Source organism: Osmia lignaria, chromosome 3 (genome assembly GCF_051020975.1).
Source record: "Osmia lignaria lignaria isolate PbOS001 chromosome 3, iyOsmLign1, whole genome shotgun sequence".
NCBI lineage: Eukaryota > Metazoa > Arthropoda > Insecta > Hymenoptera > Megachilidae > Osmia > Osmia lignaria.
This window is the reverse complement of record NC_135034.1, coordinates 11,435,481-11,461,534: the sequence shown is the minus strand read 5'-3', so window position 1 is coordinate 11,461,534 and position 26,054 is coordinate 11,435,481. Positions and strand designations below refer to the sequence as shown.

Genomic DNA, 26,054 nt, shown 5'->3' with positions numbered 1-26,054 from the left:
TAACATATTCTAGTATGGAATAATATTTTTTACAATAAAAAAAAAAAAAAAAACACCTCACTTGTTATTTCAAAAAGTTACCTATGTTTATTAGCATCAAAAATCTTTTATTATTTTGAATTTTTGCACGTATACAGGATCCTACGAAGATAAATACGTCACGAATAGCACGTGTTTACTTAGAAGTACTGTTAGATTAGGAAGAAATCTGTAGTTGTGCTATTGAGTATATTTAACATGATCCTCTTAGTACAAATAATAAAGTTTTAGTATTAGAACATTGTTATTGCAAATAAAAATTATCTATGGGTTAATTCAGCATTCTCCATTATACGTTTATCAACATTTTTTTTTTTTCTATTCATTTTAAATAATTTTATATATATTTATTAAGATACATACTGGAAAATGCTGAACTGGGAACATTTTATTTTTGTGTCCAATTGTTTCTGCCTTTTTTTTATTTTGCGTGCATGTGAGCAATTCTAATTTTAGATAAATAATGTAATAAAACGTTCGCATTGTTTGCAGCATCTGGACCAATTATGGAAAATGGTCCACAGAATCTTACCATATTAGATGGAAAAGATGCGACATTAACGTGCAATGCTGTAGCTGCTCCAATACCTAATACGACGTGGATTTATAATGGTACATCGCTCACAAATGAAGATAGATTTATTATATGAAAAATTAATTAATGATTTTAATGAATCGGTAGATACAATTCCTGTGGAAATCGCTGGAAGAGTACAGGTCTTGGATAATGGTGATCTTTTGATAGCTGCTGTTAAACCAAACGATGCAGGAAAATACACTTGTATTCGAGCTAACGAAGCTGGCTCTGTAAATGGTTCAGCATATCTTACTGTTTTAGGTAAACAATCTACTAAAATACCGTATTGAACTTTAGCCTTTTTATTTACAGTCAAAGTAACAGGTGTAATACACATCCAATAAAAATTACAAATATTTTCTTTATTTTAGTTCGAACACAAATTGTTCAACCACCTGTTGATACTTCTGTTCTTCTCGGCTATACTGCTGAGTTACAGTGTAAAGTTTCCAACGATCCAAGCGTTTTATATGATATCGCTTGGTTTCACAATTCACAGTGCGTATTATCACATTAACACAACATCAATACCGTTTTGCGATGTTAACAATCATTTCCTTCTTTAGAGTAATAAATACGCAAGCCAGTCAAAGAGTAAAAATGCGTAGCGATGGTACATTGGAAATAGTTGCTGTTCGAGCTTCTGATGTAGGCGAATATATGTGCTCTGTGGTTTCTCCGGGAGGGAACGAGACTCGATCAGCTCGACTCAGCGTAATTGAATTACCATTTGCACCCATAAATGTAATGGCAGACAGAGTGGAGCGAATCTCTCCTCGTACTATAAACGTTAGTTGGGTGCCAGGTTTTGATGGAAATAGCCCGACGAAGAAATTTATAGTACAGAGGCGAGAGGTATCCGATCTTGGTAAGTTAATATAATTAAATTATACTTTAATACAACAGATCCACGTGTGTGCATCGTTTGTAATTATAGGACCAATCCCTGATTCTGCATTAAATTGGATCACTGAATGCGATAATGTTTCTGCACAAAGTCGATGGGTGTTGTTGAACAATTTAAAAGCAGCTGCTGCGTATCAATTTCGAGTGAGTGCAGAAAATAGTGTTGGTGAAGGACCTCCTTCCGATCCAAGCAATGTAGTAGTTCTTCCTCAAGAACGTAAGTATAAATCCATACGTCTATTAATTTTGAATGTTGAATAACGCTTTACTCATTATTCATCAGCCCCTAGTGGACCACCGGTAGGATTCGTTGGTTCCGCTCGATCATCCTCTGAAATAATAACGCAATGGCAACTACCATTGGAGGAATACCGAAATGGCCATATTTTAGGATACGTGTTGAGGTACAGATTGTATGGCTACAATGACAGCCCTTGGACAATACAGAATATAACCAACGAAGCGCAAAAAAATTATCTAATCACCGATTTAATCACGTGGAAAGACTACATTGTACAAATAGCAGCGTACAACGATAAAGGTGTTGGCGTATTCACTGAAGGTTTGAAGATTAAGACTAAAGAAGGAGTACCGGAAGCTCCGCCGACTAACGTAAAGGCGAATGCCGTTAATTCAACGGCGATAAATGTTTGGTGGAAACCTCCGAATCCACAGAAAATTAATGGAATAAATCAAGGTTACAAGTTGCAAGCTTGGATCGCCGATAATTTTACAGAAGCAAACGAATACAAGTCTATGAGCGTACCGCCTAGCCTGTTTGATCCTCTTGCAGAACAAAGTGCCATTATGACTGGTTTAAAAAAATATACCTTGTACAATATAACCGTGTTATGTTTCACCGATCCGGGTGACGGTGAGAAAAGTTCACCCGTTCAAATTCGTACACTGGAAGACGTACCTGAACAAGTAGAGAATTTACAATTCGAGGACATAAGTGATCGTGCGCTTACCGTTAAATGGAGTCCTCCGCAAGAAATCAACGGCATTCTCACTCTTTATCAATTAAAATACATGATCAAAGATGTACCAGATTCTTTAAAAATTGAAAACATCACAGCAGACGTTTTATCAGCAAAAATTGAACACTTACAAGCAATGACACATTACAAGTTTGAAGTTATTGCTTGGACTTCGGTTGGTCCTGGGAAACCAAGAGTAGCCGTCATTCAATCCGGTGTCGAGCCTGTTCTTCCTGAACCACCGACTAAATTAGCGCTGTCCAATATAGATGCATTCTCTGTCGTTCTTCAATTCACGCCTGGTTTCGATGGTAATTCGTCTATAACGAAATGGACGGTGCAAGCACAAACTACTCGGAATACTACTTGGTATAACATATACGAGGTCTCGGATCCTGATGCTAGTACAATCACTGTGGGTGGCCTAATTCCTTTTATGCAATATAAACTACGGTTAATAGCTAATAACGTTGTCGGTGCTTCTCAACCTTCTGAACCAACGAAAGAGTTTCAAACGATTCAAGCACCGCCGTCACATCCTCCTAGAAATGTTACCGTACGTGCAATGAGTGCTACGGAATTACGTGTCAGATGGATTGTAGGTTTTCAGTTTTGTTACCGAATGAAATATAAATATTGAGATCTGACTTGAATTTATTTTTTTCAGCCTTTACAACAGGTTGAATGGTATGGTAATCCAAGAGGATACAATGTTACTTACACCGAAGTTCGAACAAATAAGTCTAAAAGTATAACTATAGAGGACCATACAGCGAATTCCTATATTTTAGAAAATATGGAAGAGTATGCTCTTTATGAAATTGTAATGCAAGCGTTCAACGATGTTGGAACGTCTACGCTAAGTCCTAAAGCTATTGAAAGAACTCGTGAATCAGGTAAGTTTAGCGAAACATATGTGTAACGTGTTTAATAGAAATTATTCTTGATTATAATTAATATATGATTGTTTTTATCTAGTTCCCTCAATGGGACCAGTTAATGTTGAAGCCAACGCGACTTCTTCTACGACGATATTAGTGAGATGGGGTGACGTTCCAATAGAACATCAAAATGGTCAGATAGAAGGATTTAAGGTTTACTATGGCGCAAATGCTAGATCTGCATTCCAATACAAAAACATTCCTAGCAATACTACTTTTACAACCACTTTAACAGAGCTTCGAAAATTTGTTCAGTATCATGTACAAGTTCTAGCTTATACAAGACTCGGTGATGGAACTTTAAGTACACCGCCAGTTAGAGTACAAACATTCGAAGATGGTACACTTTTTCCATCAGATTTTTAAATGTCTTTTTATAGGAACGATTAAATAAATTAAAAATTTTACAGCTCCAGGGCCTCCGTCAAATGTATCGTTTCCTGATGTAAGCTTCACTACTGCTCGCATTATTTGGGACACGCCAGAAGATCCCAATGGAGAGATTCTTGCTTACAAAGTTTTGTTTCATTTAAATAGCAGTCAGGATCATCAATTTTCTAAGGAATTTCCTGCATCAGATAGAACTTTTAGGTATAATTAATAATCGAAAACTGTCAATATGTTAATTTAAATAGGTAAAAATTTAAGTGAAATCTATATAAATATATTACTTTTTTCAGAGCGACTGGATTAGAGCAAGAAAAGTATTACATGTTTTCAGTAACTGCACAAACGAGATTAGGTTGGGGTAAAACGGCATACGTTCTCGTTTTTACTACGAATAATAGGGAACGTCCTCAAGCACCATCGATGCCACAAGTAAGCAGATCACAAGTACAAAGTAGACAAATAACATTTAGTTGGACACCTGGTCGTGATGGATTTGCCCCACTACGGTACATAATTTACTTAAATTTTTTTAAATTTAACACATGAACCTAATTGTAACATTTATATCATTTGGCGTTATCTTTCATAGTTATTATACGGTACAACAGTCAGAAAATTCAGGACCGTTTCAAACTGTTCCTGAAAGAGTAGAACCAACCTTAACATCTTACACGGCAAATAACTTGAAACCTTTTACGTTATATCAATTTCGAATACAAGCAACTAACGACATTGGTCCTTCATCTTGGAGCACAGAATCTGTTCAAGTTCAAACTTTACCAGCAGGTATATAAAGACACTGCTTTATACTGAATTTATCTAATGAAAATATAATTTATTGTATCAATTTATAGCGCCTTCTAAGGGTGTTACTGGATTAAAAGTTGTTCCAATAACAACCTCAAGTATAGAGGTTCATTGGAATTCAATAGATGAAGTATATTGGAGTGGAGATCATGAAACGGGTGGTTATCGGGTCATTTACCAACCAGTTTCTGATTTTCCAACAGCTCTTCAAGATACACCGAAAGAAGAAATATTGGGAATAAAAGTAATTAATATGAATATAATTAAAAATGAGACATTTAATTAATTGCTTCTTAAATTGTAGGCTACAAAAATCGTTTTAAGTGATTTAACAGAGGATAGATACTACGAGATAGTAGTATTACCTTTCAATTCCGAAGGAGAAGGTCCGTCAAGCCCTCCAGTAACTGTATATGTGGGAGAAGCGGTTCCCACGGGAGAACCACAACATTTAAAAGCAGAATCAATTTCTTCTACAGAAGTTCAGTTACGATGGAAACCACCTCAAGCTAATATGCAGAATGGAGATTTATTAGGATATAAAGTATTATTATACTTTTATACGTAGATCCATTATTTTAAGTTCAGTAAATAATTCAAATTTTCTGTTTTAGATTTTCTATTTAGTTACTGATTCTCCTCAAGACTTAGAAAACAAACAAGAAGAAGAAATAGAGGTTGTCCCAGCATCTTACTTAACGCATAGTTTAGTATTTTTGGATAAATATACAGAATATCGGATTCAAGTATTAGCATTTAATCCGGCTGGTGACGGCCCACGAACTCCACCAATTACCGTTCGAACTAAAGAAGTAAATTTCATATTAATTAAAATTAATCTACAACTTTAATTCATTTGAGAGCTACATTGAATTGCATTTACAGGATATACCTGGACCTCCATATAATTTACAGTTCACTGAAATTACAATGACTAGCCTTAGAGTTTCTTGGGAAGCACCAAAATTACGAAATGGACAAATAGTTGGTTATATTGTTACATATGAAACAGCAGAACAGAACGATCGTATGTTTCTCGATATAAAAAATTATCTCTAACGTTTGAGATATTGTGTATTGGTCGTAAATAATATTTCATTTTATTCAAGGTTTTAGTAAGCAAGTAAAACAGAAAGTAACGGAAACAAGCTTGTTAATTCAACCTTTGGAAGAAGAAGAAACTTATACCTTTATGGTTCGAGCACAAACCATTGATTTTGGTCCACCTATATCTGGAAACGTCACAACAGGTCCACAAGAAGGCTCACCTATGGCACCTAGCAATCTTGCTGTTACTAAAACAGTATCTAGTGTTGAATTACAATGGACTAATGGAGCTTCTGGGAAAGGACCTATTCTTGGATACTATATTGAAACACGCCGGAAAGGTAAATAACATTAAATATTTTATTATTATCAAGTAGTTAATGTTAAGATAATATTTTTGAAGATATACCTACAATATCATAAAAAAAACGAGTTAAGGAATATCGAAAGAGTACATTCATATGAATAAAAGATTAATGTTAAATTAAAAAAGACAGTACTGTTTTACTAATATTACCTTTTTTGTAATCATATAGCAATGGAAGAATGGCAGCATTGTAAGTGTTAGTGCACGTAAACATCAGTTATTATATATTAGATGGTCTTAACAGTTAAATATGATTTGTTAGTGTTAAAATATGACGGCTTCCTCTTTGTAATAACCTGTGGTACTTTTTTTAGTGGTATTTGTACTGTTGATTTGCATGATGATGTCATAGCATGACATTTTCCATGAATTCAGTTAGAAACATATAAGATGAATCTTAACTTTGAATGCTGCTATAAATTTACTACAATAAATAACTAGCTGATGTTTGACTTTTGTTAGATAACAGTATTCCTACAGTCTTAATTTTCCAATTCCTTCATCTAATATTTCATCAATGCCCTTAAAACATGTAATATAGAACTATAATGTAACTTCGCAAGTTTTCAATTGTTTTCAATAAGTCAGCAATATTAAAAATAATCAACAGAATATTGAATTACATAACAATTATAGTTGAAATAAAATCATTTATAAACAAATATTTAATTCAAGAAAATGAAGCAGTATATATCGTTTTGTTTATAAGAAAACCTGCTGAAGTTGTCGGTCAATTTTCATAGAATTTTCATAAAACTTAAATGTCATTATTTGTAATTGTAGATGACAGTCGTTGGCAGACAATAGTGCGCAGTAGTAATGGGCCATTGACAGAGTATTCTGTATCTTATCAAAATTTACTTCCATCCACATCATACTTATTTAGAGTGATATCATATAATCGTTATGGAATCAGTTATCCGGCTTATTCCACTGAAACGGTAAGTAGTAAAATGATACATACATTATACATTTAATGTTAACATTTATAATATATGTATTTTAGATATTAACTCCGTCGAAACTGTATCTGGAATATGCATATTTGCAACACAAACCATTTTACAGACAAACTTGGTTCATGGTTACTTTAGCTGCTACTTCAATTATAATCATTATAATGGTCATAGCTGTGCTATGTGTAAAAAGTAAAAGTTATAAATATAAACGTAAGTTGCTCCATATATAATTCAATTCATACAATTTATATTTATGAATAATGACGAAATAATTATGTTAGAAGAAGCACAAAAGACACTTGAAGAGTCTATGGCAATGGATACAGATGATAGACAAGAATCAGATTTAGAACTTTATAGATCAAGACAAGGAGGAGGTGGTGCTATCAACATGGCAAGTGCTTGTGGTACTTTAGGTAAAAGGAACACTTTAGCAAGAAAATCCATGCATCCTCCTCCGCCTACAATGTTAGGCAAATCGCCTCCTAGACCCTCACCAGCCTCGGTTGCATATCATAGCGATGAAGAGAGTCTTAAAGGGTATGATGAAAATCCTGATGATAGTAGTGTTACAGAAAAACCTTCTGAAATTAGTTCAACAGATTCACAGGTAAATATTTTTTTCTTAACATTTAAAATACATTTAACACATAATATGTATTATATTATTTTATTTTACGTTATAGGGATCTGAAAGTGAAAATGAAAGTGTACAGTCAGATCCACATTCCTTTGTAAATCATTATGCTAACGTTAATGATTCCTTAAGACAGTCGTGGAAACGTCAAAAACCAGTTAGAAATTATTCTTCATACACTGATTCTGAACCTGAAGGTAGTGCGGTTGTTAGTTTAAACGGAGGTCAAATTATTATGAACAATATGGCAAGGTCGAGGGCGCCTTTACCTGGCTTCTCGTCGTTCGTATAAGCTGTTCATAATACGATGACAAGGGTTTGTTCAGTAAGTAAGGTGCCGATTTAATATAGTAACATTCATAATCGTTATTGGTTTTGAAAATTTAGGAAAGAATATTTTAAACTACTAAACATATACACGAAGAGACTGGTTGTTAAAATTTTGATCAATTTCATAGAGTAGTTAGGATTTTAATAGTTCGGCATTAAAAGTACACCGAGATGTACCAGAGTTAAAGACTTACGTTGAAACACGTGTTTACAAGTGTTTCACGCACGCAGATACTTCGTATAGTAATTTTAATATGCTTCTGGCACCGTCATATTGTGATATATTGAGATACATATTATTTATAATTTTAGATAAGGTGTATAATGAATATTTTTTACTTTTATTAAGTAAAGCTGAAACAAAATATTGCATGGATCTCTAAAAATGCAATGCTTATGCATTTTTTTTTTAACTGTAAGAACAATATACTATTCAAAGTAATCTGTTAATGCAACAGATTAAAAATTCAGTAGCATAATATTGTTGATAACAAACAATAATACAATAACGAAAACTGCCAGAAAAAACTACATAATTATTAACATTAGAAACAAAATAATATTTTAATACAATACTAATATGATAAAACCAATGAAATCATATTCTCTACTTAGAACTTATGAATACATATTCCATGAACTGAACTCATTGTAATGTCATTACAACTTGAACAAAAAATGTTTTTGATTCATTCTTGAATATACATACTTCGAAATAGAAGTATAAAGTGTAAAATGTCAACTTAGATTTGTAAGCACTTTACAATCAGGCCTATCATATCAATTTTTGACAAGTTTCATAAACTGAAGATGCCTAAGTTTGGTAATATTAGAATGGTAAATAAATAGCAAACGTAATAATTATGTTTACCTATAATGCAACTGCGTGCATTTCTATCTATAAGTAATTTGTTTTTAATATTATACTGTATGATGTACATAAAACTTCTATAAATTACGAGATAGTAGTAACATATTCTAGTATGACACTTGTACATTTAGTGCACAGCTTAGGCAACGTTAGGTAAAAATTTAAACTGAATAATCTATAATAAATAGCGACATGTATTTATCTTCTTTAACTATAGTTACTTATCATTTAAATAGATGCTGGTCTAGAATCATGAGGCAAACAATTTGACTTTAATACATTGACATTTGCATATAAGGAATTTATGAAACTTGTTTAATTTTTAATATCATTACTTCATCTGTAGTATATGTTATATTCACAGTATTGCAAACTACTATCATATAGAGGTTTATTCAATTTAGGAAAGTAATCTTTTTTACCGTAAAACATTTATTTAATGCAATTATTCTTTCATACAAAAAGCGTTTTAATGTGAAAAACATTTTAGACTAATATTGATACATACTACTTGAAATGTTTTTCAGTTTTTAGCATTACTTTTATAACAAAGAAATCAAATGAAAAATTTTGACAAATGTAAAAGTAATTCCTAAAAATATTCTTTGACAATATATGCTGAAATTTATAAATTTATTATTAAAAATGTGAAAGAAAATAAAATGAAATGAAAACAACTGAAGATTCAAAGTAATGGCAGCTATACTTCTATCATATTTGATAGAACAATTTTTTATTGTAATTTGTTGATGAAATAAGATTGATAAATTATACTTGAAATTTTTATTATTGATTGCAGGTATAGTCATGTCAATTACTATTGAAAAGTCCCGATTACGTATTATCATCATCATGAACTAGATAGCAAGTTATTTGATACATATTCGCTTCGAAAAACTTTTGCTAACTTTTTTTCGTCTTATCAAATAACTTGCTTTCTAATTAGTATTAATTTCATCATTCGTTAATATCTGTCATCAATCATTACCATGTGTCATAAATGTTTCTTTATCTCCTCAAACATGTAGAATTGATTCACTTTTGCAACACTGCCAATAAATATTTTAGTTCAAGATTAAACTTAAATTACTTCTGTCTAGGATCTAATGTAATAATGACGCATTTAATCAAAGTACATTTTAAACTAAATCATATTTACATAAGTACTTTAAGTAAAAATCTTAAATTTAGGCAATTTTATTGGCAATATTTTATGATTTTAATGAATTATGTTTACTAGGGTTTAAAGTACTTTAAAAAAAATTGAAACTGTGTTCATACAGATAATAAATGCATTTTAATATGAAATTTTTATTTACACAAACAATTTTTCACATGTATCAAACCACCTATTTAATTTAGATGGATACTTCTTTGGAAAAACTTGTTTAATTGTACACCATGCAGCAATATCTGCTATATCAGGTGTTTTATTATCAATCCAATTTGCAGCTAACTTATCAGCTATTAATGATAATATTTCTTGCTTTTCTTTTAATGTTGCTTTAAAGTGTAAACAATAACACAAGTCTAATATTGAATCAATTGTATTTACTTTTTCTAAACAAACAGAACTTTCATAATTATGCGAATTTAATAGCCTACTTAGATATCTTAGAAAATTAACTTCTCCAGTTATGTGATAACCACGTAGGCCAAGTGTAAGTTCAAGGTCTTCAACTGAAAAGAAACCAACTATGAAAATCCATTTCTTACTATTCAGTGATTCATAAAAATATGGATTTACTTTACCATCTTTCCAAATTAATGATAGATTTATAACATTCTCTCTGGAAGAACTTGTAGTTAACTGATGAGTTATGGGCCCTGTTTTATTAATACTTGAATGAGTGTAAGTTTGTACTCTAATATCAACATCAGTCCATATTTTTTGTAGGGCTGATATAAAATAAGGTGGTCTACTTGGATTTACATTGATGATAAGATTTGCAGTAATTGTTTCCTAGAAAAACAAGTAATAACTCATTATTTCCATTAATATTTTTCATGTAATGAAATACCATTTTACATGATGGTAATCTTACCTGAGCTTTATGACTGCTATTGGTTACTGTAACTTGATTCGTTTGTTTTAGGAAGTTACTCAGTGCTGATACTTGTTGCTTAAGTTCTGCAAGTTGTATCAATATCTTTTCTTGTCTAATTTCCAGTGCAGTATATTCTGGTAATGGACTCTAAAATAAAATACTTTTTTAAACTACAATTATTTGGTACCATTATATGTATAGTCAAAATGACATGAGTTTTCTTAATTTTTAAAAATACATTTTGAAGGAAATATAACATATACATATATACTTTTATAGAAAATATACTTAAATTACTTTACAATACAACTACTAAGCGATTACAGTCTAGATCTAACAATGTACTACAATGTTCATGATAATACATTTCCAATGATACATTTTTTATTCAAATTAGAATATGTAAAAATTTAACATGAAATTGTCATATTATCAATTCTACATTAGGAAACATATCTTTAAAAAATAATATTACACATTACAATTTGACAGTTCACCAGTAATAGTGTTGATTAATATCAGTAAACAGCTATAACTTTTACTGGGTTAGGTTTTATGTGTGTTTGGTTATACAACTGTACTTTGTAGCTTTCAGTGCAGTTCTAATTTAGTAAGCTTGCCCTTCTTCTATAATAATTATCGTCGCGTTCTTGCTTATCCTTCGAGCAAAGTAAATTTTTCACGTATTATAGTCGCGTAATGTCCTGTTAGATGAAAAATTGGAGGGGCAAACATCGATCAAGCCTGTAGAACCATATTCCCGGTCGATCGTGATTAGTGCTTGTGGAAATTTTGGGAGGAGTCATGCACAACAAGCTTGAGACAGAAGAAAGATTCGTAGCTACCATGCTTAATAAACGCGTAAGTAAACCATTGGATTCTAGTTGATCTAGCTACGTTTTTTCACGTGGTCAGGATAACAGAAATGATGAAAACCTTTAAAAAGTTGATAACCTGCTCAGTAATATCAGGCACGATCTTGTTGTCGGCTTCCGTATGGTTGTCTCTTGATCGTTCTTCATGAATATTTTGCATTTCGTACATCGTTTTACTATGATGCAACCTTTGTGGAAGAGAAACGATCGGTTTCAACGTGTACATTGTCATTTCGTTACGCATTTCGTTCGTTCTTCGAAGATTTATTCGTAAAAAAATCAGTCAACTCGTATTCACATTCGATTATCACACCCGTTCGTTTTTTCGTATTTCTCGATTTTCGCTAGGTGGCCATTTTTCTTTCACCCCCTCTACCCTTGAATCTGTTGTGCTTTTACGCTCTGCTTCCGTTTCAAAGATGGCGTCGCAATTTTTAGTGAAATTACATCATGTGAAGATCTTTTCGCATTTCTAACAATACATTTCGTACACATTTTGATATGTAACAGTTTACAAAAATATATTTAAATTATTGTTTGAATAATTCAGTAGAATTAGAACGTTAGTTTACTTGCATCAGTAACTATCATCAAGCTAGAGTTCAACTGTTCATAAAATGACTTAAAAAATTTGTTACTGTAAGTTGATTTTTAAACGTGATTATGTTGTATTTTTAAAAATGTACATATATAAGAAAAACTATATTAATTTTAACATATGTATCAGAAGATGTTCCGATTTAAATTTGACAGAATTTTAGTTTCAATTGCAAAGATGTCGCATTCGTCGCTCATTTCTTACAAGTTAATTGACGTTTAATATTAAATAAATTCTACGCTGAAGATACAAACAATTTTTATTTGATATTTAATATTGTTCATTTTAGTTGCTATGATAGTACAAATTAAAAAAAATACACCGGTAAAACAATATACAATTTGGAATTAAAGTGGTGTCCTCTATCGAAGTTTTGTTCGTACTAAGGTTACATTTCTCTCTTGCGGGTAACTGGGAGTTGGACTGATCAAGCATACGAATTAATTGCTTGCCTTGTTCGTGAGAAAAAGCATAGTGGATTAAAATATAATAAACTGTAAAAAGATAGAAATAGTGAAGAAATAAAGAAGGAATGTGTATCGGAAGTGTGGTTAGAAACGCGTTCTTTCAACCGCGCATGTCGCCACCTATTGTTGATCTGACAGGATCTTGTGTAGTTACGGTGAAAGCGATTGGATCGTCTGTACGTTTCGTGAGAAATTAAAAGGCGATTAATCAGCATCTGGATCGTATGAATCTCATTGAAATTTGAACGCGATAGACTTGGTCAAACCATAGATCACTCTAAATAAGGAAGAAGAAAATTTTATCAAAGATCTCATCTACTTTTCGAGTAGATGTGTTCGAGGCCAGACATGGCGGCGATTTGATGAACCAATTGGAACAGCGCTCTCTTAAGGAATCAGATATTGTAAATTCCCCTTATATTCGCTTCAGTGAATGATTCTGTACTTATTTTTGTCGTTATCGATAGTAAAACGGGTTCTTATTGATACGGGGAAGTGATCGTTGCTGGTCAATCGAAAAATAGAAGCCACGCAAGATCGTATCGAAACGTTAATCATGAAAGGATTGTGTTTGGTCACGTGACCATAGCCGAAAAATGGCGCAAAGATCAGAGTACAAACATGGGTTCCATTTCATTGCTACGGTGTCATTTGTATTTGTTTACAAGCGCGCGTTTTCACAAACCACGTGTTAAGTAAGTGCCATTTTTTTGACAGTCCGTGACGAACAATGACGGGGAGAGGGTCGAAGAGACGGGGCCGACCTCCGAAATCGGTGGTCATGGAAAGGCCCAAAAAGTTTCAATACCATCTTATGAAAAAGCCCAAGTATTTGCAAAACAAGGGTTCGGAAACGCCAAATTCACAACCAAGTACACCAACCCCCTCAAGACCGTCATCACCAGTCGAAAGCGAAGAAAGCAGACGAAGTACAAGAACAAGAAAATCTCGAGGACCCAGAGACAGACATTCGCGTAAAGGTGGTCACTCGAGTTCTGGTGTATATCAACGCCGAGGTTACAATCCGAATGTTGACTATCACGATTCCGAATATCATTATGGGTCGGATTTTGGTGATGAATCCAGTGAAAAGAGCGAAGTTGAGGAGGATCTTCTGCAAAGTGATGTAGATTCATCTGAAAGTATAGAAGAACCTGATCCCTCCAGTGACAGTGACTTTTCTCTATCAAGTTATAGTAACACTAGTGGCACACCCCGTAAAACACTTCTTAGCCAGCAAAGACCGCCAAGTCCAGAACCGCTGTGGCTTCAAAACAGAGAACTACCATCATTGATTTTACCTAAATCTTCAGATGATTTATTAGTTCCTAGAGAACTTGTTATGCCATCTTTATCTGTTTATGAAGTATTAAGACACTTCCGTACTTTGGTGCGTCTTTCAGCCTTCAGGTTTGAAGACTTTTGTGCTGCTCTAATGTGCGAAGATCAAACCAATTTATTAGCTGAAATACATATTATGCTTATTAAGGCTCTTCTTAGAGAAGAGGATTCTCAACAAACGCATTTTGGTCCTCTTGATCAAAAAGACTCTGTAAATGTTAGTTTATATTTTGTCGATTCTATGACTTGGCCAGAAGTGTTACGTTCTTATGTAGAAAGTGACAAGTCCTTTGATCAAAATATTTTACATATTTTGTCAACATGTGAATATCCCTTTACTTCTATCGAAGATAGAATCAAGGTGCTACAATTTTTGACAGATCAATTTTTAATCACAAACCCAGTAAGAGAAGACTTGCTGCATGAAGGTACACTAAATGGTATTTCATGTTATTTTGTTTATTATTTGCATATGTTTCTATAAGTTATACGTTTTTATTTAGCCAGCAGGAAAAATTCATATGTCCATGCTGAAATTACAGTTTTTTTTTTTCAATTTTGTAAAATGATTTTGTATGCTTAAAAATTTGATCAATAATTACTTCAATTAAATATGAAACATACATTAAAATTATATTATGAATTTAGTTTTGTTTGAGTTTATGAGTATATAATTTATTAAATATTGAATTTATGAGTTTGAAAGTATTTCAGATGTTGTGATAACTGATTATTTTTAGGGAATATGCATTATGATGATCACTGTAGAGTGTGTCATCGTTTGGGAGATCTATTGTGTTGTGAAACTTGTCCAGCTGTATTTCACTTAGAATGTGTTGAACCTCCATTGGTTGATGTTCCTACAGAAGACTGGCAATGTAGTACATGTAAAGCCCATAAAGTTACAGGAGTTGCAGATTGCATTCCTGATGTTGAAAAGAATGGTTCATTGTGTCGTCAAGAACATCTAGGGTTTGACAGACATGGCAGGAAATACTGGTTTCTTGCAAGAAGAGTTTTTGTGTAAATACATCACATTATTCATAAACGAAATATATTATACTGTTATTCTTAAATTAATAATTATTGTTGATTATTTATTGTAGCGAAAGTGAAGATGGTGAAGTTTGGTATTATAGTACGCCTATGCAACTAGACGAGTTATTGCGCTGTTTAGACCGTAACGAGATGGAAGTTGCGCTTTATAGAGAATTATCAGATTATAAAGATGAAATTGTACGACAAATGGAACTTACAGAACAAATTACTAATCAGTACAAGGGCAATAAGAAATCGTATATAGAAATAGAAAACAGTAAGTTTCGATAATCTTTGTACATTTTGTACGTTAAAAAGAATATGTATTAAATATATTTTATGATGTAGATCTTATACAAAAATTGCAAAAAGAACGACAAGAGAAACAGGAAAAGGAAGAAGAGGAGAAAAAGGAAAAACAGAGGCAAGAAGCTGAAGAAATGGTACGTCGTATACACGAGGGTACAGATTCTATCGAGGAACAGTTGGCAACTGTTACAGATCAGCAGGAAACAAAACCATCTGAAGAATCTAGTTCTAGAGAAAATGCTTCTGAAGTAGTTGGAGAAAACGTAGAAGTAGATGGTGTAGATACCAATATGACAGATGTAGCAAATAAAGGTGCCAAAACTGCTACATCATCATCATCCGAAGAAATTGATGAAGAAGTACTAGAAGGAGAAGAGGCTATATCAAAAATTGGTAAAGATGGTAGGCTATATAATAATACAATCAACTCTTGCTATATTGATGATTGAGCGAGTTCACTATATACATGGGCCAAAAACAGTGTTTAATGGTTAATAATTTTTATTCATTTTATAGGGAAAAAACACACAATTGTAACAAGATCTAAAACAGGGTCTTTGCAGCCTAGAACGTTTAATATGGATGATCTAAAGAAACGCAATAGTGGACAACTATCCAAAGAAGAACTAGAAAAACTAGATAAAAGTTTAAAGGAAGAAGGGGACGGTACTAGATTAACGAGACAGAAAGCTCATCAGATAGCTTCTGGCACTCATCTCTTTAAATTAGGAATGGATAATACTTACAAATCATATGTGAATCAATACAGTACTAACGCTATTGCTTTGAACAAGGCACAGCGTAACGAAGAACGCGACAAAAAGAGGCATTTATCACATAAATTTTCACTTACACAGGCTTCTGAATTCAAATGGGTAGGAAGCCTGACAGGAACTCGTGCTCTTTTAGTGAGCACCCTTCGTCAAACGATTCTTCAACTTGAGAGTAGTATTCAAGCATCGTTTATGCATACTAATTGGCCCCTTCTACGTAAACCTTGGACTACGGCAGTAGGCGCTTGTGTTAATCCTAGAGATTTTGCCCGTGCTCTTATTGTATTACAAGCATGCATTAAGTCGGTAGTATTTGCCAGCGTGTGGCACGATCAGCTCGGGCACGTGAAGTTGCAACGAGTGACAGCTCTCGAGCGAGAAGAGAAAAAACGGCAGGATAAGAAGGATAAAAAGGAGAGAGAAGATGAAGAAGAACGTAATCGTTTGTTCAACTTCGTTAAATACACGTTGGGCTTGAAACATCAAGTCTGGAAACAGAAAGGCGAAGAATATCGAGTACACGGCCAAGGTGGTTGGTTGTGGGTGTCTGCTAGCCGTCGGCATAGGTCTTCTGACATGTCAAAATTAGGTCTTCGAACAGGCCCTCAGAAAGTTATGGTACAAATAAAAGATCAAGATGGATTAAAGATATTAGCTCTAGATCCTCCTACATACGAATTCTTAATGAAAGAATACTGTCCATCTAAGAAGGAAGAATACAAAACGGATATTAAGATCAAGCAAGAGATTAAAGAAGAAGAACCGCCGAAAGATGCGGATACATCAATGACCCAAGAGTGTAAAGTAGAAAACATCAAAACTGAACCAATGGATACTGAAAATCACTCGGAAGTGACTACAAAAACAGAGGAAGCGGCGACGAAAACAGAATCACAACCAATCAAACAAGAAACCAAAATGAACTTATCGTGTATGTTATTATTTAATCATTTTTAATTATGTACATTAAATATTCACATTACTTTTATTATATACATTACTAGCATATCTTGTTTCTTTAGTTTTAGCTGGTATGAAAATTGAAAAAGTCTTTACACCGATCAAAGAATTTGAAGAAATCGACATTACTAAAGCATTGACTACCAATGGGAGGCTTCATTATCCAAAAATTGGTAAAAAGACAAGAATTGATGATTTTCTTGCTCGTAGAACACACTTAAAGCTTTTGGAAGAAAGAAAATTATTGCAATCTGTGAGTAAATGTAATCATGTTTTAATTAAAATAAAATTAGACGCTGTTAAAAACTAATGAACAATAAAATTCCAGGAAAAATCAAAAGAAGCATCGAATCAATCGGTAAATCAAAAAGGTGATGGAGATTCGGAAGTTGATATAGAAAATAATGAAGAAAGTGATACAGATGGGGGAGATAATCCCCTACAAAGTATCCTTACTGGGAAGCAGCCTAAAGCTATGTCGACATCGGCTAGAGAAATGTTAAGTGCAATAGGAAAACGTATTCAACACGTGAAAACTCAATATGCTAGCATAGTGAGACTCGGTAGAAATGTTGGTTGTTATTCACGATATTGTAACATGAAGACGCCTCCAGGAAAAATCACGACCACGACGCAAAGTTTGATGTCTACGTGTTATTCGCCTATATGTCTTCAAAAAGCAAGATTAAAACGTGATCTTATCACGTTACTGAGAAAAGCTAGCGCTTTAAATAATAATCAATCGACGACGAATATATCGCTTGGTGCGCCTGTGGCACAATTACCGCACAGTGCATCAGGCAAAGAACCAAGCGAAGCGGCCAAAGATGCGATCAGGAAGGATTTAGAATCTGCAGTAGCATCTGCAACTCACTGCACTGAAGAAACACCGGCTACTAATGTAATTAGAGATTCACCTCCTATGAAAAAGATCAAAGTTGAACCTAATACGGTGAGTTATCTATGTATTATTTAATTTAATAGATTTAACGGTATTATTTGTAATGAAACATAAAAGCTGTTTGTTATTTGTAAGGTAACAAACAAATTAATCTTTTATAGAATGATGCAGAGGTAGTGACTACTACTACTACAACAACTACTACGACATTAACTACAACACAGCACACTATAAAAACTACCGACGGTGTCGTACAAAGTGCACAAGAAAGCACAACATCTCAAAATTCAGTTACAGTTTCATCCGAGGTTAAAACAAGGTAGGTTCTTAAATATATTTTATTAATCGTCATGTTTCTCGTTGAACCGGTGTTATATCTTTATATATTTTTCATTAACAGCGCGGGACAGAAAACGATGATCGTTAATAGAAGAGGTAGAACCGTGCAGAGGAGCACAATGGTTAAAGAATTGAATGCCGATGGCACAGAAAGGATCTACTCGGCTGTTTCAACGGAGGGGAAAATCTACTTGAAGAAAGTCACAATATCTTTAGCAGAGAGAAAAAAGAAACGTACTCCGGTTAAATATCCCTTGTGTTCTACGTTTTGTACAAAAAATAAGCATCGTAGCATATTGTTACTTCCGCAGCATGAGTTACGTAAATTGTCTAGAGTTGGCGGGCGAATACCGGTCCAAGGTTTTCATCATATAGCTAAGGTACTTCATAAAATCACATTAATGGTAATATAAAAAATTGTATGTATCTTATACAATAATTTCTTTCTTTTATGAATATTAGGCAAACTCGTCAGTATGGCCATACCCCTGTCCTAGACCCTTATTTAAAACTTGCTGGTTATACCGTACAGTTGGAATAAAATCATTAGCTGCAGCAGCTCTCCAATTAAGAATATTATGGGGATGTCTTCGATGGGACGACATGGCTGCGAAACCATTATCTACAGATGGAAAACATCAGATCACAACCGATACAGAAATCATGTCCTTGGAGATTCTTAAACATCGTCATGTTGGTCAATTTTTGGATAAAACTCAATATTTACGACGAAAGGTTGTTATACCTTTGGAACTTCCAAAACAAGTTAGAGGTTTGTACTTAAGAGATAAATGAACGAAAATGGATGAAATTCGAATTATAATAATTATACATCATTTTATAGAAGTGACATCTATAAGAAGTGGTTTGAGAAAAAGAAAACGGCCAGAATCACCGCAAAGTACTGAGCCACAAGTTACAGAAGAATGGGTTGATGAAGATAAATTAGAACTGTGGGAAATTAAACAGTATGGTGACAGGTATGTAAAAGATTCTTTGTTGTATTTGTAAATGGGGTACTGAGTTCTGGTCAAGTTATGATGTGGTTAAAATATAAAAAGCGTTGAATGCCTGTTTTTTAACCTCATAATATCACTCAAATTCTCACCTATCCTTACTTAACACCATTTGATACTAACACTCCACTTAACGTGTGTGTTATCCAGGTTAGAGAAGGCTAATGCCCAGATTATTACTAGGAGTAGATCGGGTCAGCCACAGTCTGCAGTTGGTTCTAACAGAAATACAGGATCAAGTTCTGGCATAAGCGACCAACTCGTTAGCGGCAAAGCAACGCCTGAAGAAATTAAAGAAAAAATGGAACAGCAGTTACGCATGCAAAGAGCTGCCCATCAACAAAAGAGGGCATTAGAAACTTTGAAAAGTCCTGCCAACTCTGGTTCGCCCACGCAACTTGTTAAAGTTACTGCTAACTCTGGTCACGGTAAGATTTATATTCACAAATTAAATTTATGTTTTAATAAATTGTTGTGAACATGGTAATATTAATTAATCACAGATGGCACGGTTAAACTAGTTTCTAAAGTTGCAATACCAGCAAATCCAAACAGTGGGACAAAATCACAATTAACTTCCCTTTTGACGACCCCAACGCAAAACAAGACCTTTATTGGTACAAGGCGTATTTATATGGCAAAATGTAAGTTACAAATTAAATATATACATAAACGTTAAATAAATGTGTATTTTATTTTTCAACAGCCGCTGATGGGACAACGAAGGTTGTTTCAGGTCCTACAAGTATTTTACCCAAAACTCAGTTACAATCTGGAAATCAGCAACAATCTCTAATCAAAGTTTCGGGTCAAACAGGTATATTTAATATACCAGCTTATTTTCACGTTATACGATTAATTACATTATATTCTATTTCTTATTAATTTATATCTCTAATACAGCACCTGTGCAGCAAATTCAGCAAAAGGTACAGATCTTAAGGGGACCGGATGGAAAATTACAAGTTCGCGGTTTGATGCCTGGTCAACAATTAGTCCAAATGCCTGATGGAAAACTCCATGTATTAAATACTGCTCAAGCAATCACGACGAGCCTTGCACAAAGTGGAACGACTTCAACTACACAAGTAAATTAGCAAATTAATAAGATAATATTTTGTTGAAGACATTATATTTTTATGTTAATTTATGAAATTATATCTTTGAAGACGAAAGTGACTACGACAGCTACCGCGACTAAAGTAGTCACAACAACTAATGCTACGACTAATAAAACAAGTCCAACTAAAGCAGCAGCAAATTCAACGCAGCAAGTACAAACAGTTCAGTCGCAGGTACAACCTCAGCAAGCTGCACAAGGAGCACAACGTCCAACAACAACAACGACAACAACTGTACCTATTGCAGCTGCTACACCAACTCAACCAGCTAAGAATGCTATCGTAGTAGCTAATACAGGACAGATTGTACAGGGTGCACAAGTACGTATAAACAGTCTATTAAAATTAGATACAATAATAATACATATATCATTAACAGGTCATATCCTCTGGTGGTCAAGTTATTAGTGGAAACCAAATAGTAGTTACTAATGCAAATTTAGCTCAGCAGCTTGCATCAGGCAAAGCTCAATTAACGACAATCGGTGGTCATCAAGTGGTCATTCGTAGTACACCGACGGGTAATCAAATTGTGCATTTAAATTCGGCAAATAGTAGCATTATAGTGAAAAATGCAGTAACGCCTAATAAACAAGGTTTGTTGAAAATTAATATTTTAAAAGACACGTGCTTTAAACAAAAAGAAAATGAATCATAAATTTCTAATGTTTTAGTTCCTGTGTTACAATCTACTCCAGCAGCAACCACAGCAACAGGAACACCATCGACAGAAACGACAAGTAACACTGTTACTAGCAATACATCGACAAATGTAACATCAACAAGCGCAACAAATCAAACCTCCACCACACCGGCACCTGGAAGTGTGGAGGCATCCTTGCTAGCTGGTCAACCACCTGGAACAGTTATTAAATGTGTTACTGCTCAAGTTATTCAAACTACTCAAGGTCCCCGTATAGTTTTACAAGGTTTACAGGGCGCAGATTTTACTCCACAACAGCTTGCGATGGTTCAACAGCAAGTTAAACAACAATTGCTTAAAGGTTTGATATTATTATAAAAAATTAATATTTCATCTTTTTAGTACATTTTCCTTATAATGTGTGTAATTTTAGCCCAAGCTACAACAGGAAAACAAGGAGTTCTAGGGCCTACTAAAATTTATTTGGCTGTTCAACCTGCACCAAACAGTCAACAAGCAGTTCAAAGTTCTCAGAATTCTACAACAGCAAATACTCCCACAACAGCAACACCAAAACCACAAGTCACGCAACAACCAGCTGATTCACCTCCGGCAGCAACCGGTAATGTATCTATATTATTTTCTTCTCTTTTGTATTTTATGTTGATTCAATTATATTGATAATATTTTAATTCTAACAGAACCCCAAACAGGAACCGAAAGCATTCCAGAGCTTCCATCGACAACCCCAACCTCTGCTGAGAAACCAAAAGTAGTTGTTCAACAAGTTGCACAGCCTGGTGTAACTTCAGAAGAAGAGCCGCAAAAAACAAATGTAGCTAATGGCCAACAACCTTTGCAGTCATTGAAAGAAGGCAACGATTCTTCAGCGAACAAATTCATTCTGACTCCTGATTACATACAACAAACTATTAAAAATGCTTTGAAGCAAGAAAATCTAAACCCCGAAATTGAAGAAAAGCTGCTACAACTACAACGATATCAAGAAAAACAGATGAAAGGTGGTGTTGAAAATTCGGTAGCTACTAATCAGACTCACACAACAACAGCGATCACGACTCCGCGTTTACCATCTCGAAAAAGACCGGCACCTTCGAACATTCCAACAACAACTACGTCTACAAACGTACAGCCATCGACAAACGATAAAGATAACGAATGGGCAGAAACACCTAGGAAGAAACTCGCGCCAAAGCAAGAGCCTCGTGAAACACCAAAGTAAGTCTCGTTAAAGAAAAGAAAAAAAGAACACTTGTAATATTCTTGCATTGTTTAAAATGATATTACCTGTTTTGAATAGAATACCAAAAATTGAATTATCAGAAAATGAAACAACGCCGCAAAAGCGAGCAGCAAAGTTAAAAGACAGTCAAGAACAACGAAGAAAACAGCAAGTGCATTCCCGAATGCAAGTTTTATTATTTAGACACAAAGAACTACTTAAAAAGGATATTCTTAAGAAGAGAGCGTTGCTTGAAAAAGAATTACAAATAGACATTCAGGTATGTCATATTGTAGACTTAATAGAACTACCATAGATAATATACAATTATATAATTTTGTCGTTTTTTTTTTTTTTTTTATTTTTTATTTTTTTTTCTAAATTATAGAAAGATTTATCAGCGGAGCTAGCATCAAGAACAAAAGCAGAGAGACATAAACAGGATGAAGTAAAGGTGGGAAGTGCAAAACGTAAGGCAAATGCTCAAGTGGCCCAACAAGTGAGTCCACCTAATAGAGGTGGAAGGCCAAAGAAATATAAAGCAGAAGGAAAGAATAGTACACCACCTGGTGCTTCTTCAACTGCTGCTACTCCGAATAGAATTAAAAAAGAGAAGCTATATTGTCTATGTAGAACGCCATACGATGAAACAAAGTAAGTAACTAACAAATTTTCTATTCATTGTATTTAATTCATCGTTATAATTATTCTCTTCTATTAGGTTTTATGTAGGATGCGATCTCTGTAATAATTGGTTCCACGGAGATTGCGTTGGTATTACAGAAGAAATGTGTAAAACACTTTCAGAATTTGTTTGTACAGAATGCAGACATGCTAGAGATACGCAGGAATTATATTGTTTATGTAAACAACCCTATGACGAATCTCAGTATGTGATATTAATTATCTTCTCGTTATACTTAATTATTTGATGTCAAGATAAACGTTTTTATTTTTATAGGTTTTATATTTGCTGCGATAAATGTCAAGACTGGTTCCATGGTCGCTGCGTAGGTATCCTTCAGTCGGAAGCAGACAATATCGACGAATATGTTTGTCCAAATTGTCAACGAAACTCCTCCGTTAATTTTGCTAATATGAAAAATCTGAATGCAAAGGACCTTGATTTGCTAAAGAAATTAATTAAGCAAATACAGGTAAAGTAATAGCAGACACGAATCAAAAATATCGTAAATAACATTTTTATTCAATCTTACTGATATTACAAATTTAAATGTTCAGGCACATAAGAGTGCTTGGCCATTCATGGAACCGGTAGATCCAAACGAAGCACCAGATTATTATAAAGTTATAAAAGAGCCAATGGGTAAGTTTGATTTTTAGTTCTACAAATGATTATTGCTTATAAGTCATATTTTATTAAATCTGTGGGTCTTTTATTCTGTAGTGATTATTATAATATTATTTTATTTCTCGCAATTACAGATCTACAGACAATAGAATTGAGAATAAACGACAAATCTTACAAAAAGTTAAGTGAATTTATTGGGGATATGACAAAAATATTTGACAATTGCCGCTATTATAATCCAAGGGAATCACCTTTCTTTAAGTGCGCAGAATCTTTAGAAACATATTTTGTTCACAAGATAAAGAGTTTGAGAGAAAAGTTCTCTGAAGGAAAGTAAGCAATCAAAAAAAAAAAAAAAAAACGAAAAAACAAAGGAACTGTAACTATAAATAAGTGAAAGTGCGAAGTATCAGCAATTAATTTATGCGGTGTAACTACAGAATTGATCTGTGCCAGTAAATGTAGAAAACAGACATTCAAAGTAGTTATACATATGTAAGAGTAGAATGTATAAGTTCACTATTTATTAGAATTGTGTGAACGTCTGATTTGTTGCCGCAGAAGCGAACTTAATTTCAATTGTGCCGTACAGTGAATTTTGAACCGGAACTTATAGTATTTTAAACTTAACAGAAGAGGTATAGTAAACGCCGATAGATATTCAGCAAGGAACAGTGTAAAAAACGATCATTCTCATCGTTTATTGTAAGACTAAGTTATGCTTAAATTTGAAATAATCTTAATACTATATATTTTTCATAACTATTTCTGTCGTTTATTTATATCTGACAATAAAGTATTAGTTTATTAAATATACAATAATTGTTTACAGGTTTTCTTCATTTTTACAAAATAAAACAAAAATTAGTCGCTATAAAATTACAAACCATGAACTAGTAAATAATAAGATTTTTATATTAGAAAGAAATGTGCAATACAAGAATTTACTTGGTATATTTTGTCTAATTTAGAAAAACACTTTTTTTCTTTAAATATAAAGATCGTCATAAGTTGTGGTTCATAGTTCATATGTTCTGTGCAAGCATTATTATTTATATACATCTATCAAATACATGTAATTATGCATGTTACAAAACTAATTACAAATATATCGAATCAGTGCCATTGGGCGTTTAGAACGATGAGTTTTTAGTAACCCAATGCAATATATTTTATGAATTCATAAAAAGAAAAACAGAAAGGAATGCCATTCAAGGGTTTGCTGAGCACAAGCAAAAAATAAAATGGTCCAACTATTATGACATTACATCTTATTTAATAGGAGGAAAACAAGTTTTCTCTCATATAGACGTAAGAATTTATTTAGCAAGCGCATAATAAATTGTACAAATTTGTTTATTGTGCTCACAATTATGTTGTTTTACCACATAAATTTTCTATAAAATTGTTTATAAGTAAAACGTACGATATTAGTTCATAAGAAACAAGCAGAGATGCTTGCTTTGTATATATTTAAGTAGAAATGTCTATAAAAAAAATGAATTCTAGAATTTTGGTTCTTATGCGCTGATGATAAAGAACGTCAGTTGAACAGAAAAACTGAATTCAATGAAAATACTGTTTATATTTTAGCTATTAAAAAGTACCATTTGTGAAAATTACTAAACTATACTAGAATGTACATGTACGAGTATATTCAGTTTCTATATTCTTCAAGGATATATACAAAAAAACGCAAACATTATTTCATGAACATCTAACATATATACATACAATAAATATTCATACAGATTAAAAAAAAGTTTCACTTGTCAGTGACATAAAAGAGTGAAAGTACATGAGTGTTTGACCGTCGGAGAACTGAAACTTTTATGAGATTAAATTATGTACAGATTTATTCTGTTATGATCTAAAAATATTTCCATATTAGGAAACCATTCTCTGACGTTGACAAGTGTCGTGGATTTGTGTATGTATATTAACATGTATCCTTCACAAATTTGAGATGCATCTTGATGATCATTAATTGTTTGTTCAAGTAAAATGAAAGCAGATCGCTCAAAGCAGGTTGTACATTTTCGCCAGGATCATGCTTGTACAGTATTTTTAATTGAAATTTCACAGAACCTGGCACTGATCTGTTTTTTACCTTCGACTTTCAATTATAGTTACAGGATATTCATTACTTTGCCCAGATTTATACACGGCATTAGCTTTATCATCCGCTTGTTTCAATTATTAGTATCATAAGCGTCTCA

The 26,054-nt window shown here is 33.3% G+C and overlaps 3 protein-coding genes across 12 annotated transcripts in view; 2 read left to right on the top strand and 1 right to left on the bottom strand.

Annotated features, from left to right (window-relative positions):
- sdk (sidekick cell adhesion molecule) overlaps window positions 1-9,974 on the top strand; it is a 30,525-nt gene extending 20,551 nt beyond the window's left edge. For 2 of the 4 annotated variants that reach the window (XM_034332516.2, XM_034332514.2), the window contains 21 exons: window positions 532-651; window positions 722-877; window positions 988-1,114; window positions 1,183-1,484; window positions 1,554-1,739; window positions 1,806-3,100; window positions 3,170-3,398; window positions 3,481-3,783; window positions 3,854-4,034; window positions 4,124-4,339; window positions 4,423-4,619; window positions 4,688-4,884; window positions 4,945-5,184; window positions 5,255-5,452; window positions 5,526-5,667; window positions 5,750-6,028; window positions 6,224-6,244; window positions 6,838-6,995; window positions 7,061-7,223; window positions 7,295-7,623; window positions 7,700-9,974. In XM_034332516.2, coding sequence (XP_034188407.2) covers window positions 532-651; window positions 722-877; window positions 988-1,114; window positions 1,183-1,484; window positions 1,554-1,739; window positions 1,806-3,100; window positions 3,170-3,398; window positions 3,481-3,783; window positions 3,854-4,034; window positions 4,124-4,339; window positions 4,423-4,619; window positions 4,688-4,884; window positions 4,945-5,184; window positions 5,255-5,452; window positions 5,526-5,667; window positions 5,750-6,028; window positions 6,224-6,244; window positions 6,838-6,995; window positions 7,061-7,223; window positions 7,295-7,623; window positions 7,700-7,942 — 5,282 coding nt within the window. In that variant the 3' untranslated portion in view covers window positions 7,943-9,974. The remainder of the gene's footprint in view (window positions 1-531; window positions 652-721; window positions 878-987; window positions 1,115-1,182; window positions 1,485-1,553; window positions 1,740-1,805; window positions 3,101-3,169; window positions 3,399-3,480; window positions 3,784-3,853; window positions 4,035-4,123; window positions 4,340-4,422; window positions 4,620-4,687; window positions 4,885-4,944; window positions 5,185-5,254; window positions 5,453-5,525; window positions 5,668-5,749; window positions 6,029-6,223; window positions 6,245-6,837; window positions 6,996-7,060; window positions 7,224-7,294; window positions 7,624-7,699) is intronic. The other 2 variants (XM_034332515.2, XM_034332517.2) reach the window with 1 other exon arrangement.
- A 129-nt stretch (window positions 9,975-10,103) lies between these two features.
- On the bottom strand, window positions 10,104-12,171 carry LOC117608042 (aaRS-interacting multifunctional protein 2). Of its 2 annotated transcripts, none has more exons than XM_034332536.2 (4): window positions 11,836-12,171; window positions 10,897-11,046; window positions 10,604-10,814; window positions 10,104-10,531 (listed from the first exon to the last, which is right to left on the bottom strand). In XM_034332536.2, exons 1-4 carry the CDS (start codon window positions 12,016-12,018, stop codon window positions 10,167-10,169), a joined length of 909 nt encoding a protein of 302 aa, XP_034188427.1. In that variant the 5' UTR covers window positions 12,019-12,171; the 3' UTR covers window positions 10,104-10,166. The 2 variants fall into 2 exon arrangements, with proteins under 2 accessions (XP_034188427.1, XP_034188428.1); XM_034332537.2 differs by having other exon boundaries at window positions 10,109-10,531; window positions 11,854-12,171.
- Window positions 11,382-24,208, top strand: E(bx) (nucleosome-remodeling factor subunit NURF301 E(bx)). 6 transcript variants are annotated; one of them, XM_034332506.2, is made up of 27 exons: window positions 11,382-11,760; window positions 13,557-14,620; window positions 14,921-15,203; window positions 15,287-15,495; window positions 15,567-15,929; window positions 16,044-17,231; window positions 17,323-17,513; window positions 17,589-18,212; window positions 18,323-18,480; window positions 18,562-18,880; window positions 18,963-19,272; window positions 19,345-19,480; window positions 19,667-19,944; window positions 20,020-20,160; window positions 20,223-20,333; window positions 20,420-20,604; window positions 20,686-20,958; window positions 21,017-21,233; window positions 21,312-21,641; window positions 21,714-21,902; window positions 21,982-22,519; window positions 22,602-22,803; window positions 22,912-23,177; window positions 23,245-23,412; window positions 23,485-23,680; window positions 23,766-23,850; window positions 23,970-24,208. In XM_034332506.2, exons 2-27 carry the CDS (start codon window positions 13,570-13,572, stop codon window positions 24,170-24,172), a joined length of 8,214 nt encoding a protein of 2,737 aa, XP_034188397.1. In that variant the 5' UTR covers window positions 11,382-11,760; window positions 13,557-13,569; the 3' UTR covers window positions 24,173-24,208. The 6 variants fall into 6 exon arrangements, with proteins under 6 accessions (XP_034188397.1, XP_034188396.1, XP_034188395.1 ...); XM_034332505.2 differs by lacking the exon at window positions 11,382-11,760 and adding an exon at window positions 12,278-12,413; XM_034332504.2 differs by lacking the exon at window positions 11,382-11,760 and adding an exon at window positions 12,680-13,243.
- Window positions 24,209-26,054: the final 1,846 nt, after the last annotated feature.